The 15921-nt window shown below is 37.1% G+C and overlaps 1 protein-coding gene and 1 long non-coding RNA gene across 2 annotated transcripts; both read left to right on the forward strand.

Annotated features, from left to right (window-relative positions):
- LOC109232896 lies at positions 3948 to 4740 on the forward strand. Its single transcript, XM_019398590.1, has 2 exons — positions 3948 to 4257; positions 4643 to 4740. The coding sequence occupies exons 1-2, from the start codon at positions 3948 to 3950 to the stop codon at positions 4738 to 4740; spliced, it is 408 nt and encodes a 135-aa protein (XP_019254135.1).
- Positions 9312 to 11473, forward strand: LOC109236938. Its single transcript, XR_002069577.1, has 2 exons — positions 9312 to 9823; positions 11135 to 11473. It is a non-coding gene; the product is annotated as an uncharacterized LOC109236938 (long non-coding RNA).

Here is a 15921-nt window from a genome sequence, read left to right on the forward strand (position 1 = left end):
TAGAAACAAAAACTGGGGCAGCGCCTGCTAAGGACGCAATTCTCTATGTTCCTAGGGCCTCAAGGAAAGAAAAGCTCATGTTGAATACTCCCAAAAGATTTGAGTAAAGAAAATCCACGCTGAATATGCCAAAGTTGTATGTGCTAAGAGGGACTTATGTGGAGAGGGAGCCGGAAATTCCACCAAGGCTGACTGAGCCCATGGTTATCAGCCGCGCACCACAGAGCCCTATTAGAAACCCCACAACAGTCCCCTGGAATTATAACATAACAGTAGCTACTTACAAGGGGAAGGAGATTATGGGAGAGGTGAACAAAATGAACCAATCTGGGAAGTACCACAACCCAGAAGAGCTAAAGAAGCTAAAACTGAACAAGGATAAACGGTTTCCACCCAAGAAGCCTGTGAGCGCCGAGGAAGCAGAAGAGTTTTTCCGAAAAATGAAAACTTCGGAATATGCCATAATTGATCAACTCAGGAAGACTCCTTCCCAGGTTTCGCTTTTATCCCTGCTGTTGAGCTCAAATGAACATCAGAAGGTACTCTTGAAAACATTGAACGAGGCATATGTCCTGTTTGAAACTTCAGTCGAACAATTGGAGAGAATGGCTGAACGATTCTTCGAAGTCAACAGGATTTCATTCAGCCGCGATGACTTGCCCCAGAGGGAGCCGCCCACAACAAAGCCCTTCACTTAACAGTCAAATGCTAAGGTTATTATGTGAAGAGGGTCATGCTAGATGGTGGGTCCGGGGTCGACATTTGCCCTCTCTCAATGCTCCAGAGGATGGAATTAGAATATAAAGAATTCGACCAAACAATGTCTGTGTGCGCTTTTTTGATGGCGTCAAGCGAGATACAATAGGGGAAATAGATTTGATTTTGACCATTGGCCCCGTGCTGCAACGGCTGTGCCTTCCACTCTCCACCAAATGGTCAAGTTTTAACACGAAAACCAAGAATTTGTTGTCCATGGGGAGGATGAACAGTCCATTTACAGGGATCCTTCAGTCCTATGTCTCGAAGCTAGAGAGGGAAGTGAGCACATTGTCTATCAAGCCTTCGAAATTGTGGTCGCTGACCAATGCGAAGAAGGGGCCCCGTTCCCTCAACCTTGCTTATCTAATGCATCTTTCATGGTTTCTAGTGAAATGATTAAACATGGGTACAAGCCCGGAAAAGGGCTCGGGGTATCTCTACAAGGCATCACAGAGCCTATCACTTCGACCGCCAATAAGAAGTTCTTCGGCGTAGGTTTCCAAGATACAAATACTGATATAAGATGGGCTGATGACCGCAAGAAAAATGGATGGGTCCTGCCCCAGCCCGTTCCGCATCTCGCCAAGTCATTTGTTAAACCCAAGTATGTAGAAGAAGAGGAAGAAGAGGCCTTCACGGCCGAAGAGATTGAGGATATTTGTGAAGCCATAAAATAGATGTTGTATGAATCCCACATGGTCCAGCCGGGGGAAGGCACGAGCACTGCTGAGGTGTTGTACATGGGACCAAATGCCAAGCTTCAGAATTGGAAAGCTACCCATTCCCTATCAGGCGAGAATCCTGGTAGTCCAGTCTTGCCATCTTTTCTATATTACGAGTTATTTCAGGGTGTAACTCGAATATTTTACTTTGTTGTCTTTTGATTTCGATGTAAACCCTTTTATCTTCAATTCAATGAAATGAAATCAATATTTCACCGTCAATGGATGTCTCCTTTTTCTTTATTCTGATTTTTCTTTTTTTCTTATCTTTTTCTTTTCAGTTCTAATAATACGGACTTAAATAACATGACATGCTTGCGGACTTCATGCCCAGATCCTAAAACACTGTCTAATGTAAAATAATGAATCAAGAACCGGAATATGATGAAGATGAGGCTTTTAGGGAAATAAATCGAGAATTGGAACAATTTGAGAATAAGCCTAAGCCAAACTTAAATGAAACCAAGCCAGTTAATTTGGGTAGTACACAAGAGGTTCGGGAAACCATGATAAGCATTCACACCGATAAAAGAACTAGAGATGCATTGATCCAACTTTTGTTTGAGTTCAAAGACGTGTTTGCATGGTCTTATGATGATATGCCAGTACTGAGTGTTGATTTGGTAGTACATGATTGCCGACTTATCCACCTATCCAGCAAAAGCAAAGAAAGTTCAAAATGAACATCAGTGATAAGATCAAAGAAGAAGTCACCAAGCAATTGAAAGCTAGTGTGATCCGAGTGGTCCGATACACCACAAGGTTGGCTAATATAGTCCTAGTGCCAAAGAAAGATGGGAAAACCCGAGTGTGCGCTGATTATCAAGATTTGAACAAGTCAAGCCCCAGGATAACTTTCCACTGCCAAACATCCACATTCTTGTTGACAACTGTGCCAAACATGAGATACAATCTTTCATGGATTGTTATGTTGGGTACCACCAGGTTCTGATGGATAACTTTCCATTACCAAACATCCACATTCTTGTTGACAACTGTGCCAAACATGAGATATAATCTTTCATGGATTGTTATGCTGGGTACCACCAGGTTCTGATGGATGAAGAAGACGCAGAAAAGACGGCTTTCACCACACCATGGGGCACTTACTGTTACAGGGTCATGCCATTTGGTTTGAAAAATGCCAAGGCAACCTACATGAGAGCTATGACTGCCATCTTCCATGACATGATGCACCAGGAAATTGAGGTGTAGATATGATCATTAAATCCAGAATGAAGGAAGACCATGTGCAGGATTTGAGAAAGTTCTTTGAGCGTCTGCGCAAGTATGATTTAAAACTAAACCCAGCTAAATGTGCATTTTCCATCTAGAAAGCTTCTGGCGTTTATAGTCAGCCTGAGGGGTATCCAGTTAGATCCAACAAAGATAAAGTCTATCCGGAATTTGCCACCTCCGAGAACCAAGAAAGAGGTCATGAGTCTGCTAGGAAGATTGAATTACATAAGCAGATTCATTGCTCAGATCACTACCACTTGCGAGCCCATATTCAAACTGTTAAAGAAAGATGCGGTGATCAAATGGACAGATGAGTGTCAAGAAGCTTTTGATAAAATAAAAGAATATCTGTCGAATCTGCTAGTATTGGTTCCACCCGAGCGAGGAAGACCTTTGTTCTTGTACCTGACCGTCCTGGAAAATTCTTTCGACTGTGTCCTAGGGCAACATGATGTGACCGGGAAGAGAGAACAAGCCATATACTATCTGAGCAAGAAGTTCACTAGTTATGAAGCCAAGTACACTTTGTTGGAAAGAACTTGTTGCGCCCTAACTTAGGTCGCCCAAAAGCTTAGACATTATCTTTTGGCCTACACCACATATCTCATAACCAGAATGGATCCTCTGAAGTACATATTCCAAAACCCAATGCCCACAGGAAGGTTAGCAAAATGGAAAATCCTGCTCACTGAGTTTGACATTGTCTATGTCACCCGCGCGGCGATGAAAGCTCAAGCCTTGGCGGATCATCTAGCTGAGAACCCGATTGATGATAAATACCAACCCCTAAGTACATACTTTCCGGAAGAGGAAGTAAATTCAGTTGAAGTAATTCCAGAAGACACCAATGCTTGGAAAATGTTCTTTGATGGAGTTATAAATGCAAAAGGTGTCGGGATTGGGGCAATTTTGATTTCGCCCATTGGTCAACACTATTCAGCCATATCCCGACTTCGGTTCTTCTGTACGAACAACACTTCCGAGTATGAAGCTTGCATCATGGGCATGAACATGGCAGTTGATCTGGATGCGGAAGAATTATTAATCATGGGAGATTCTGATTTGATCATTCGGCAAGCCCAGGGTGAATGGGAAACCCGAGATATCAAGCTTATTCCATAAAGGCAATATGTGGAAGATCTTAGCAAATGGTTCAAATCCGTCGAATTCAGGTATATTCCTTGATTCCATAATGAGTTAGCTGATGCACTAGCTACTTTAGCCTCAATGCTGCCGTATCCGGGCAAGGTCCATATTGACCCGCTGGAAATCCAAATTCGAGAACGGCATGGTTATTGTAATACAATTGAAATCAAACCAGATGTTCAGCCATGGTATCATGATATCAAATGGTTTTTGATAACAAAGGAATATCCCGAGCAGGCTAGTGGAGACCAAAAGAAAACCATTAGAAAGCTTGCTTGCGGTTTCTTCTTCAGCGGAGAAGTCTTGTATAAAAGAACTCCATATCTGAATCTTTTGAGGTGTGTAGATGCCCTAGAAGCTGAAAAGATCATGAACAAAGTGCATTCCAGGGGTATGTGGGCCTCACATGATTGGATATGTCCTTGCAAAGAAAATCCTTCGGGCAGGTTATTACTGGATGACCATGGGAAAGGATTGCTTCAGTTTTGTTTGGAAGTGCCATCAGTGTCAGATTCACGGTGACCTGATTCATGCACCGCCTTCAGAGTTGCATCCTATGTCAGCACCTTAGCCATTCGCTGCCTGGGGTATAGATGTCATTGGGCCAATCGAACCGAAAGCTTCAAATGAGTACAAATTCATCTTGGTTGCCATTGATTATTTCACAAAGTGGGTTGAAGCAGTCACTTTCAAAGCCATCACCAAGAAAGCGGTGGTGGACTTCGTGCATTCCAACATTATTTGTCGTTTTGGTATTCCTAAAGCTATCATTACAGATAATGCTGCAAATCTGAACAGCCACTTGATGAGGGAGGTATGCGAACAATTTAAGATTACGCATCCTAACTCTACCCCTTATAGCCGGCGCTGTTGAAGCTGTAAATAAGAATATGAAGAAGATCCTCAGAGAAATGATTCAAAGTTCTAGACAGTGGCATGAAAAGCTACCTTTTGCATTATTGGGATATTGCACAACCGTGCGCACATCAGTTAGGGCCACGCCTATTTATTGGTTTATGGCACTGAAGCCGTAATACCAACAGAAGTTGCGATTTCCTCTCTTCGAATCATTGTTGAAGCTGAGATCGAGGATGGCAAATGGGTCAAGAACCGGTTGGAACAATTAATTATGATTGATGAAAAGGGGATGACAGCAGCTTGCCATGGGTGGTTGTACCTACAAAGAATGGCCCATGCCTACAACAAGAAAGTGCGGCCCAAGAAATTCAAAGTGGGGAAACTCGTTCTGAGACGTATTCTCCCACATCATGAGGAAGCAAAAGGAAAATTTGCTCCAAATTGGAAAGGTCCGTACATTATAAGAAAAGTGTTGTCAAGGGGAGCGTTGTATTTGGGTGATATCAAGGGAAATGACCCCGAAGCAGCTGCAATGCATATGCGATCAAAAGGTATTATGTTTGACCTCTTTATGCAACTTTAATACTCTCCGGTTGGGATGACGAAGACTTTAATTCTCGCTACCCAAACACTACTAACCCTTGCAAACCCTTTGAGTCATTTCCCTTTCTTTAGTTATCCTCTTCGGAATCTGTAAGTTATCATTAAAAAACCCAAAAGAAACCAAAAACAAAAGTTCTTTGAGCTACGTTCGACTTGATTCCGAAAGGATACAGGTAGCCTCTCTCTGGGTTCAATCATACCAAAACAAAAATCCACATTCCCCAAAAGTTGAAACTGGGGCAGTAGTTATAATGTTTCGGCGAGGGTTTCGCCTAAAAGGTTCCAAAGTTATAATTCAATCCAAATTAATTTAACCCAAAATCCTTTTCAAGTCCTTCTGATTGATCGGCAAAGAGGTTCAAATTGGAAGATACAGTTACTTGGATCTGATACAACAAAATGAGAGAAATAAAATGAGAGAGTCTTATCAGTGAAATCTCTCACGAGCACCGTAAGGCGATGGTAAGTAGAGAAATTGAAAATGAGAGAGTCTTGTTAGTGAAAACTCGCAAAGAGCACTATAAGGCGATGGTGAGAAGAGAAATGAGAGAGGTCAGCTGGTGAAAACCCACAAAGGGCGCCACTGATCGAAAAAGGGATCCTCACAACCATCGGCATCGACAGAGTCCTGGCAAGGTTTCTCAATTTTGAGGTATAAGTTATGATGAATTTCTTAGAGTTGGACAATTTACTCAGATCATGCATCCAGTCCAAGAGCCATGTCATGTTCATTGAAGTCCGCATGCACTCCAGATAAGCCCTTCCTTCCTTTCCCCGAAAGGGATACCTCTCATCTAAGTTCATTTGTCCATTTCATTGTTTGCTTTTCTTTGAATACCTTTCGGTTCTGTTCTGAAACTAAGACAAAGAAAGGATGGCAAGATTGATTTACAGGGTTTTTGTCTGATACGAGCCAATATTCAAGAAGGCACTCATCCTCAACAGGTGCATTGAGTCGACTCCGATTGGCCATGATGGCCGATGTTTCAAAATCAAAACTCGTGAGAAGGAAATCAAAGTCAAATACCCACAAAGGCAAAATAAAGTTGAAAGGTTAAGTCCCACGTGACTAATCGTCATGGAAAAGTCCGGAAAAGTTAGAGGTTCTCCAGGGTCAGAAATGCAATCGATATTTAGGAAATAACCAGTTGCAGTTGAAAGTGCCGAGATCAAGTGACCGAAACATTCAAGGCCACAAAACCAACCACCGCTTCAGATTAACAAATTGTTCTTTGTTTGAAAAAATAGGAAACAGGTGCAATACAAAAGCAACCTTGCAAGAAGCAGGTACAACCAAAAAGAAACTACGCAAGGGCTAGAAACAGCTTTGCAGCAACAACTCCAAAAAGGGAAGTCTCCTCCAAAATTCTTTCCCGCATTTACTCATTATCTGAAATAAATTAAAAAAAAGAAAAAAAAAAATGATGATTAAAATGATAAAAAAAAAAGGAAGAAAAAGTTCAGAATCATGGTAGTATAAGATCTCCAATCCCTAGCTGCATTTTTCAACATAGGGTCTCAACTCCCTAGTTGATGATTTTTAGACATAGGTTCCACTCCCTAGTCGCTTTTCCAACATAGGGTCTCCACTCCCTAGTTGATGATTTTTAGACATAGGGTCTCCACTCCCTAGTCGCTTTTCCAACATAGAGTCTTCACTCCCTAGTTGATGATTTTTAAACATAGGGTCTCCACTTCCTAGTCACTTTTCCATCGTAGGGTCTCCACTCCCTAGTTGATGACTTTTAGACATAGGGTCTCCACTCCCTAGTTGATGATTTTTAGACATAGGGTCTCAACTCCCTAGTTGCTTTTCCATCATAGGGTCTCCACTCCCTAGTTGGTAATTTTTAGACATAAGGTCTCCACTCCCTAGTCGTTTTTCCAACATAGGGTCTCCACTCCTTAGTTGATGATTCTTAGACATAGGGTCTCCACTCCCTAGTTGATGATTTTTAAACATAGGGTCTCCACTCCATAATCTCTTTTTCAACATAGGGTCTCCATTCCCTAGTTGACGATTTTTAGACATAAGGTCTCCACTCCCTAGTCGTTTTTCCAACATAGGGTCTTCACTCCCTAGTCGCTTTTCCAACACAGGGTCTCCACTCCCTAGTCGCTTTTCCAACATATGGTCTCCACTCCCTATTCGATGATTTTTAGACATAGGGTCTCCACTCCCTAGTCGCTTTTCCAACATAGGGTCTCCACTCCCTAGTTGATGATTTTTAGACATAGGGTCTCCACTTCCTAGTCGCTTTTCCAACATAGGGTCTCCACTCCCTAATTGATGATTTTTAGACATATGGTCTCCACTCCCTAGTTGATGATTTTTAGATATAGGGTCTCCACTCCCTAGTCGTTTTTCCAACACAGGGTCTCCACTCCCTAGTTGATGATTTTTAGACATAGGGTCTCCACTCCCTGGTCGTTTTTCCAACATAGGGTCTCCCACTCCCTAGTTGCTTTTATTTTTAGGTATAGGGTCTCCACTCCCTAATCTCTATTTTTTCAAGGGTACACAATCCCGACCTTTTATTTGCTTTCAATAATGTAGTATAGAGTTTTATTAAAAATAACTCACGAAATTTTCCTAGTGAAAACTAGGGCAGAAAAATTTCGTTCGTTCGTTTGTTTTGGTGCCTGAGAAGGTTATACCTCGAGGCACAGGGTTCGAGATGACCAAAAGAAGAAGTCTCAATCCAATATAAAGAAAAGAAAAAGAAAAGAAGTGAATCCAAAGTGCAGAAGTAGAAAGATTGGGACTGCTCAAAACATGTCTGAAGTCACAAGCTTTGCATGTCCCGTCTTGATCCGAAAAAGCCGAAAAAGGATGAACTAGCACCTACAGCTATCAAGCATCAAGATTCAGATCAGAGTCTGCGTGAAGAACCAGCCAAGACTCAAGATCAAGCTTCAGAAGACCCATAGACAGGAATCTTGTAACTCGCAGCTGATAGGCTTAGTTAGTCTTTTTCATTTTCATTTTGGTGTAATAACGAGTTCAGCAAGCAGCAACAACAATTAAATCACAGCTTTTTCGGTAGTCCCAGCTACCGAAATTTCCAAAACTACACTGACCCGATTCCTTTATAGCCAAGGATATGTAGGCAACCTCCAAAGCAAGGTTCGATCAAACTTTTTAAAGTGTTTCCCATGGAGTTTCCAACGGGCAAATATTGCTCATAATTGCTCACTTTATCTTTGCCTGAAAACGCTTCATGTTCTCGAGCAAAGAGGGGAAGCTGTGAGCACGTAATTTTTTCCTAACCGAAAATACTCCTACAAAAATCAATAAATATATTTTTTCCTAATTGTTTTTAATTTTTTATAGAATTTTTTAGGAACTTTTTGTTAATTGTTTGCATTTAGTTGCATTTTTGTGCACGTTTAATATTTTAAAGTCATGAAAAATATCAAAAATATTTAATTCTTCATTGCATAGCATTTTAGATCTTATGTGCATTTAGAATTTAATTACATTAATTAAGTATTTTATTAAATAAAAATTAAAGTAAGTAATTTAGGATTAGTGAAAATAGATTAATTAGCTTTTAGTTTGAACTTGCAATAGCTTTAGTTTTAAGTTAATTAGCGTTTAAATTAGTGAAAATAAGTTAAGGATAATTTTACAAAATAGATTAATTTAGGATTTTTATTTAGTTTGTTTAGGATTTTAATTCAATTAGAATTTTTAAAAAAAATCAAAAGAAAAAGAAAAGAAGAAAGAACAAAGAAAGGGAATTAAAAGAAATGTTTGGTCATGTTCCTGAAATTGGGCCAAAAGCTCTCCATGGCCCAATTCACTCTCCTCCACCCAAGCCCAGACCTCCCTAAAGATCCGGTCTAGCCTTCCCCCAGCCCAAAACGATGGCGTTTGAACTAAACTAATCTCAGCCCTCCTTTATTTTGATCTAACGGTCCACAACTAATTACCCTTACCCCTTAAAAGTGTCGGACCTAATCCCCCTAACCCCTAAAATTCATTTCATTCTACATCTCTATCACCCTTAACTTAACCCTAGCAGCCTTCAAACTCCTCACCCTCACCGGCCGGCGGCACCACCCCAAGCCTCCCCAAACATTCACTCCGTAACCCCCATCTTCCCTTCTACCCTAATCCATCATCGTTTTCTCCATAAAATCACCCAAACGCCCTGAATTTCAGATCTGAGGAAATCAAGAAAACATTCAGTCTCTTCCTTTTTGATTTTTCTTCAAGTCTTGGTTTGTATAGCTTCAATACCAAAGCCTGCTGCCTTGACCATCTACGAACTACCATTTCATGGTGTTTTTCAGTTCATGAGGTCTTCAAGAACAAATGTTTTCCGTCACATTCCACTCCCTCGGCTGGCCGGTGCTCAAAGTTGTCATATATAGCACTAAATGTGCTTTCGAGTATTAAATTAGTGTTCATATGACAACATTGAACACTGACCGGATTCTACTGCCGGAGCTTGGTCAATCACCAGTCCTTCTTGGCTAGCATTTGATTGGTAAAAATTTTCAATTTTTCTCTATATCTATTTCTTTGTTAATTTCATTAATTTCTTGTTTTGCACCTTCTTGTCTCTTAGTTTAGTTAGATGTTTGGTATATTACTTGTATAATTGTGTGTTTTGCATGATTAGTATTAGTTGAATACTATAGTTAGTCACATAGAATTTTTATTATTGAATTGTTCCATCTTTTGCATTAGCATTTCCAGTTTGCGTGATAGTTTTTTTTATTTACAGTTAACGAATAGTCTAAAAAGGGGTTGAGAGAGAATTAGGAAAATAAAGAGGTTTCTTATTGAGCTTTTGAGAACTGTCAGTAGGTATTAGAAAGACTAAAGTGCATTTAGATAAATTTGGAGTGATAAGAAGGGTAAAATACAGAATTTTAAGAGTGGAAAAATAAATGAAACTTCTAGAATAGGGACAGTTGTCTTAATTTGTTAAGAAAGATGCTGAAAAATGAATTTAAATATATGGAAATAGGGACAGCTGTCCAAGAATTAGTTACAAAAGATGCTTCATTTCCTAAAAACTAGCTGACATCTCATATATTCCCTCCCCTCCTACAACAGACTCCCTACACTCTATAAAAGGATAAGAACTCTAGCATTGGAGGGGGGAATCATTGTTTTTACACACGAAACTCTCTGGATTTTTTTCTTTGGCTCTCAAAAGAAAATACTCATAAGAATTCAATCTAGAGATAGAAAACAATAACCAAAAAATTTCAAAACTGGTCTTCTTTTCACTTTTACTAGTTTTACTCCAAGTCTGTGGGGATTTTGAATTGGTTGATGGGTCTTTGGCTTTGGGGTTGCTGGAATTCTCTTGGTTCCAAAAATTTGCTGGTTTGTTTTTGTTGATCCTGGTGTTGTTGTTTTTTGTCGCTACCTTTGTTTGGTTGCTGCTCGGTTATGCTGTTTTTCCTTCATTCCCTCTTAGCCATTATTTGGCTTTCAGTTGATTCATCTGTTGTTTAGGTATTTCTCACGATTCTGTACAATGATCCTGTTTTAAAAAATGAATGTTGATTTGCTTCTTGTTAATGTGTTGTTGTGTTCTTAACACCTAGACCTGAATCTTAAAGTAGCTAGTTAGTTTCTTGCTGTTAAGTTCTTCTTTAAGGCACATCTAACTTGGTCTTAATGATATGCTTGTGTGTTTCAGCCTTATAGGTTTAGCATGCTAGCTATAAAAATGCTATTTAGTTTGTCTTGTTTGGATTGACCTTTGTACTGCTTTTTGTTTTCCCCTGCCATTAAATAGCCCGATCAAATATAACGTGCTGATTATTTGTGGAATTGCTAGAACGTCTAAACAGGTTTATGAAGGATAGCCGAAATGGCTATATCTTTGTAAATTTGGGAGTGGTTGGAAAAGAGGAAGAAGTCACCGATTGAAAGCATAGAATTAGATTAGATATTATTTTGTATAATGGAAGGCTGCCTTGGTTGAGTTCGAATGTCGTTCATGCTATCACAATTTCATGTAGTTCGATTCAATCAAATGTGTTTTTTAGAATAAACATCCATGTTTAGCTTAATCCATAGTTGGCCTATTTCCTTACAATGATATATTTTAAGATCCTAAACCTCGAGCCTCATTATTACTGAACGTTGTGATATGAATTGTTGTATTTTTGAACCATTCGCTTTGAAGTTCTAAAATGAATGACGTGTAGTTAATTGGCCACAAGACTATATAAAATTAAGCAATGTGCTTTACTGTTAGTTTGTGCTATCCCTTCTAGCCTCAAATAATGTAGAAAACGCAATATTAAATAGATTAGGATTTAACGCTGGACTTTGGTATGTTTGTTCTAATATTCTATGAAAACACTTTTACTTGCATTTTGATTTCTAGGTTCGTTTCTAGGCTTAAGTTCATAAATTTCAATGTATTAGTTGGGCCACACATTAACTAGTTAAACGATTTTAAAAGGCCCAAAACAGTCTTCCCTTGACAAACGAATCAGGCTATTTAAGATTGGGATGTGAATTAACCAAAGTGACTCGTCCTTTGTCGCTGGCTACTCATTTGTAGTTAAATTCATGAATGATCCCATAAATCATACACTTTCTCTACAATAATTTTTCATGATATGCGGCCTTCCAAAATCTCGAATATAGGAAAATATTCAAACGATGAACATTTGTAGCTTTGCTCTAGGCGCGATTAAATAAATCATCGTGACTATGGGTATTGTTCCCGTGGCATAGTCATGATACCTAACCCCAATTCGAGTGTGCATTTCACGTGACTCGACCTCAACTTCAAACAATAATAAAATAAGCATATTGTAAATTGCGGGTGCGTTTCACGTGACGTAATTTGCAATATGTACAAAAACAAACGAGTGCGCGACATCGCGACTTGTTCAAGCAAATTCCATAAATAGTGGTTAAAAGGTAAAAACGCACAATAGGTTTTTAAACATATAACAAATCAGATAATTAGGTCAATTATTAATAGCTGAGCGACCATGCTAAAACCATGGAACTCGGGAGTGCCTCACACCTTCTCCCGAGTTAACAGAATTTCTTACCCGGTCTTCTGTGTTCGCGGACCAAAAATAGAGCCAATTTTTTCGATTTGGGATTTTAAAATAAATCGGTGACTTGGGACACCATAAATTATTTCAAGTGACGACTCTAAACTAATAAATAATTTCATTTCGATTAATGTCGCTTTAATTGAAAAAACTCCCTATCCCCTCGGGAAAAAGGAGGTGTGACAAAGGTAAGATTTTATATCCTCTCTATAACAACCTTGTTTGTTCCGAATATTTTTGGATGTTATAGAGAAGTCCTGTTATAGAGAACAAATATTATAACATAACACAATAATTGATTCCGAAAAAACTTGACTTGCATAGTGAAGTGTTATTATATAGGGAAGCTGTTATACAGAGGCCTGATTATAGATGTGTTTGTAATTAACCTTAAAGTATTAATTTTAAGTTTGCTAAAAAAGTAAAGGAAAATATTGTGTAGTAATTCTACTTAGAGCTCAAATAATAGACATCGTCATAGCCACTTTGAGAGGAAACGAATGTTGTTATGAAGCTATGTGGATTTAATTCCTGTTGTGAATAAATTAAAAAATTAAATTGTAATGGATCACTTGACACACAAGAACAACAAAATCATCATTTTCATTTAAAAAGTAATAAAATTGGCCCTACATTAACTTTTTTTTGTTGTTGGTAGAAGCCCTACAATAACGAAGTCTCTTTACATGATTTTGGATGAGAGTTTTAAGTGAGATTCCAATTAAATACAATTTGGGCTTGGCCCTTTCCCAATCTTATAGATGCAATACGATGCTATTGGCTGATACCTGTCATAAGGCCCATTCCCTACACAATTCCGTGAAATAGTACGGGCTAGCCAGATTTTGGATTGGTAATTCAAATAGCTAGTGTTTGTGAAATTATTGAAAAATAACCACTATTTTGCTGAAACACGTAAATATCTAGCATAATATACGGGATTATTGAGCCCCTGCGTATAAACTTCCAGCATATTATGTTGGAACTCCATCACACGGAAGGTTCCAGCATAATATGCTGGATCATGAAGCTCCTGCATATTAACTTCCCACATATTATGTTAGAACTCCCGCACATTATGACATTCCAGCACATTATGCTGGAAGTTCATATGTAAAAATTCGAACTCCAGCATATTATGCTGTAATATTTTTAAATTTTTAATGGTGTTTTTGTTCAGATTTTATCTTTAAATGAAAATGTGGCTAAATTTCGATTACTTTTAAAACTATGGCTATTTTTAATTACCAATTATAAATCTGACTATTTTTTTTAATTTTTTCCCCGATTCTCCCTTATGGAATCATTAACGGGATCTTTACACAAATAGCCGACCATATTTATTATTTATTTTTTATAGCCATATAATAGATTATACATTAAATAAACATAATTGTGCACGTGTAATATATAAATTATGCACATATTATACACGGAAAACTTACACAAATGTCCCAAATAAATCTCAATTTACCAACCTCTAGTCATTAATCATAGACTTACCAAAACTAGCCAATAAAAATTGAAAAACCAAATAATAGGGTTCTTTCTCTCAAAGAATCACATGCAAAAATCATCTTCCATATTTTTAAGCGTGATTAGCAACACTAGATACAAGACCGAAAGGAAATTTTATGGATGAGGTAGCAAATAAGGTGATGAAATACAAAAAATATATGCAATATTCCAAAAATCTAAACAAAAAAGGAACTTTTTCAATGGGTATAGTTGAAATTCATTGAAAATATATAGATAAGTCAATATACAAAATTTGAGGAAGATTGGAGGTGATTTGGACTGGTTTTGTATCAAAATTCGTAATTAAATTGAGTTCAAAAAATTCTTCTGCAACACATGTATCAAACATGTATCACGCATGTATCTCACACACAGGTATACATGGATATACATGTGATATACAAATATGATACATTGTGATACACAAATGATACACAGTGTGATACACATATCATTTTTTTCATGTTCAGTTTTTACCGAATTTTCAATTCAAACCACCTCAAAACTTCACCAAATCATCCCAAAACTGAGATTCAAGCTCCTTAAGTTGTGCCCAATCTATTCTAGTAACACCCACTCAAAACAAAGCAAAATTTTGATATTTTTTTGCTACAAATAGCTAATTGGCTAATTTGGCTAATATTAGTAATATTTTATCAATTGGCCAATTTTTGTAATGAGGTACCTATAAATGGACATAGCTGGTAATTTTCAATTTTACATCTATCGGCTATTTGTGGTTTTTAAGCGATTGGACGAGCAACTATTTGGGTTAATTCTCAATAACAAAAGGCCCAGTTTGAAATACTGGACCCTCAGGCCCATTCCTTATAATTGGTTTATTTACCCGTTAAAGCCCATATCCATTTAAGCATGACTTGTATACTAAAAAAAAAGAGAAAAAAAAATATTTTTCAAAACGAAAATATTTTATTGAAAATAATTTTTTTAGTCTTTAAAAAATGAAAATATTTTATCAATTTTTTTTCTGTTTTTACAAAAAAAATGCTTTAAAAAATTTAAAAAAAAAAAAGAAGACTTTACTAAATTAGTGGACTATTATTGGTGCATTAGTTTTAAAAAATGAAAATATTTTGCAAAATAACTTTTTTTAAGTTTTACAAAAAAAATAATAATTATTTCTAATTTAGCATTGACCTAACGGTCAAAGGTCATAAGTGAACAAAAAGAGTGGATGGAGAGCTATTTTTAGCCAACCAAAATGCACTTGTGTGTTTTGTGCTTGATAGATCTAATCTATGTCTATATACTATTAAAAGGAGAGGAAAAAGCCCTCTCCTTAAGCCAAGTGGCAGCCTAAAAAATGCCACATGGCATAATTGGTTACTAATTAGTTATTTAGTTTATAATTAGTTATTGGTTACTTATTTTTGAATTTAAATACATATCAAAAAATAAAATAATATAATACAATAAAAAACTACCATATATATTAATTGGTTACTTTATTTGGATTAATAAATATAGATATCTTATAATTAAATATAATAAAAAAAATGAAAAATAAATATATAAAAAATAGCTACCCATTCAAATTGGGTGGGAGTATTTTTCAAGTTTGAGTTTTTAAATTATTTTAATCTATATATTATTAAAAGGAGACGAAAAAGCCCTCTCCTTAAGCCAAGTGGCAGCCTAAAAAAATGCCACATGGCATAATTGCTTACTAATTAGTTATTTAGTTTATAATTAGTTATTGGTTACTTATTTTTGGGTTTAAATACATATCAAAAAAGAAAATAATAAAATACAATAAGAAACTACCATATATATTAATTGGTTACTTTATTTAGATTAATAAATATAGATATCTTATAATTAAATATAATAAAAAAACGAAAAATAAATATATAAAAAGTAACTACCCATTCAAATTGGGTGGGAGTAGTTTCAAGTTTGAGTTTTTAAATTATTTTAAAATAAAAAACGAAATTAAAAAAAATAATTAATTACCAATTCAAATTGGGGAGTAGTTTCAAATTGGAGTTTTAAAATTATTTTAAAA

The sequence above is a fragment of the Nicotiana attenuata genome, chromosome 1, assembly GCF_001879085.1.
Source record: "Nicotiana attenuata strain UT chromosome 1, NIATTr2, whole genome shotgun sequence".
Taxonomy (NCBI): Eukaryota; Viridiplantae; Streptophyta; class Magnoliopsida; order Solanales; family Solanaceae; genus Nicotiana; species Nicotiana attenuata.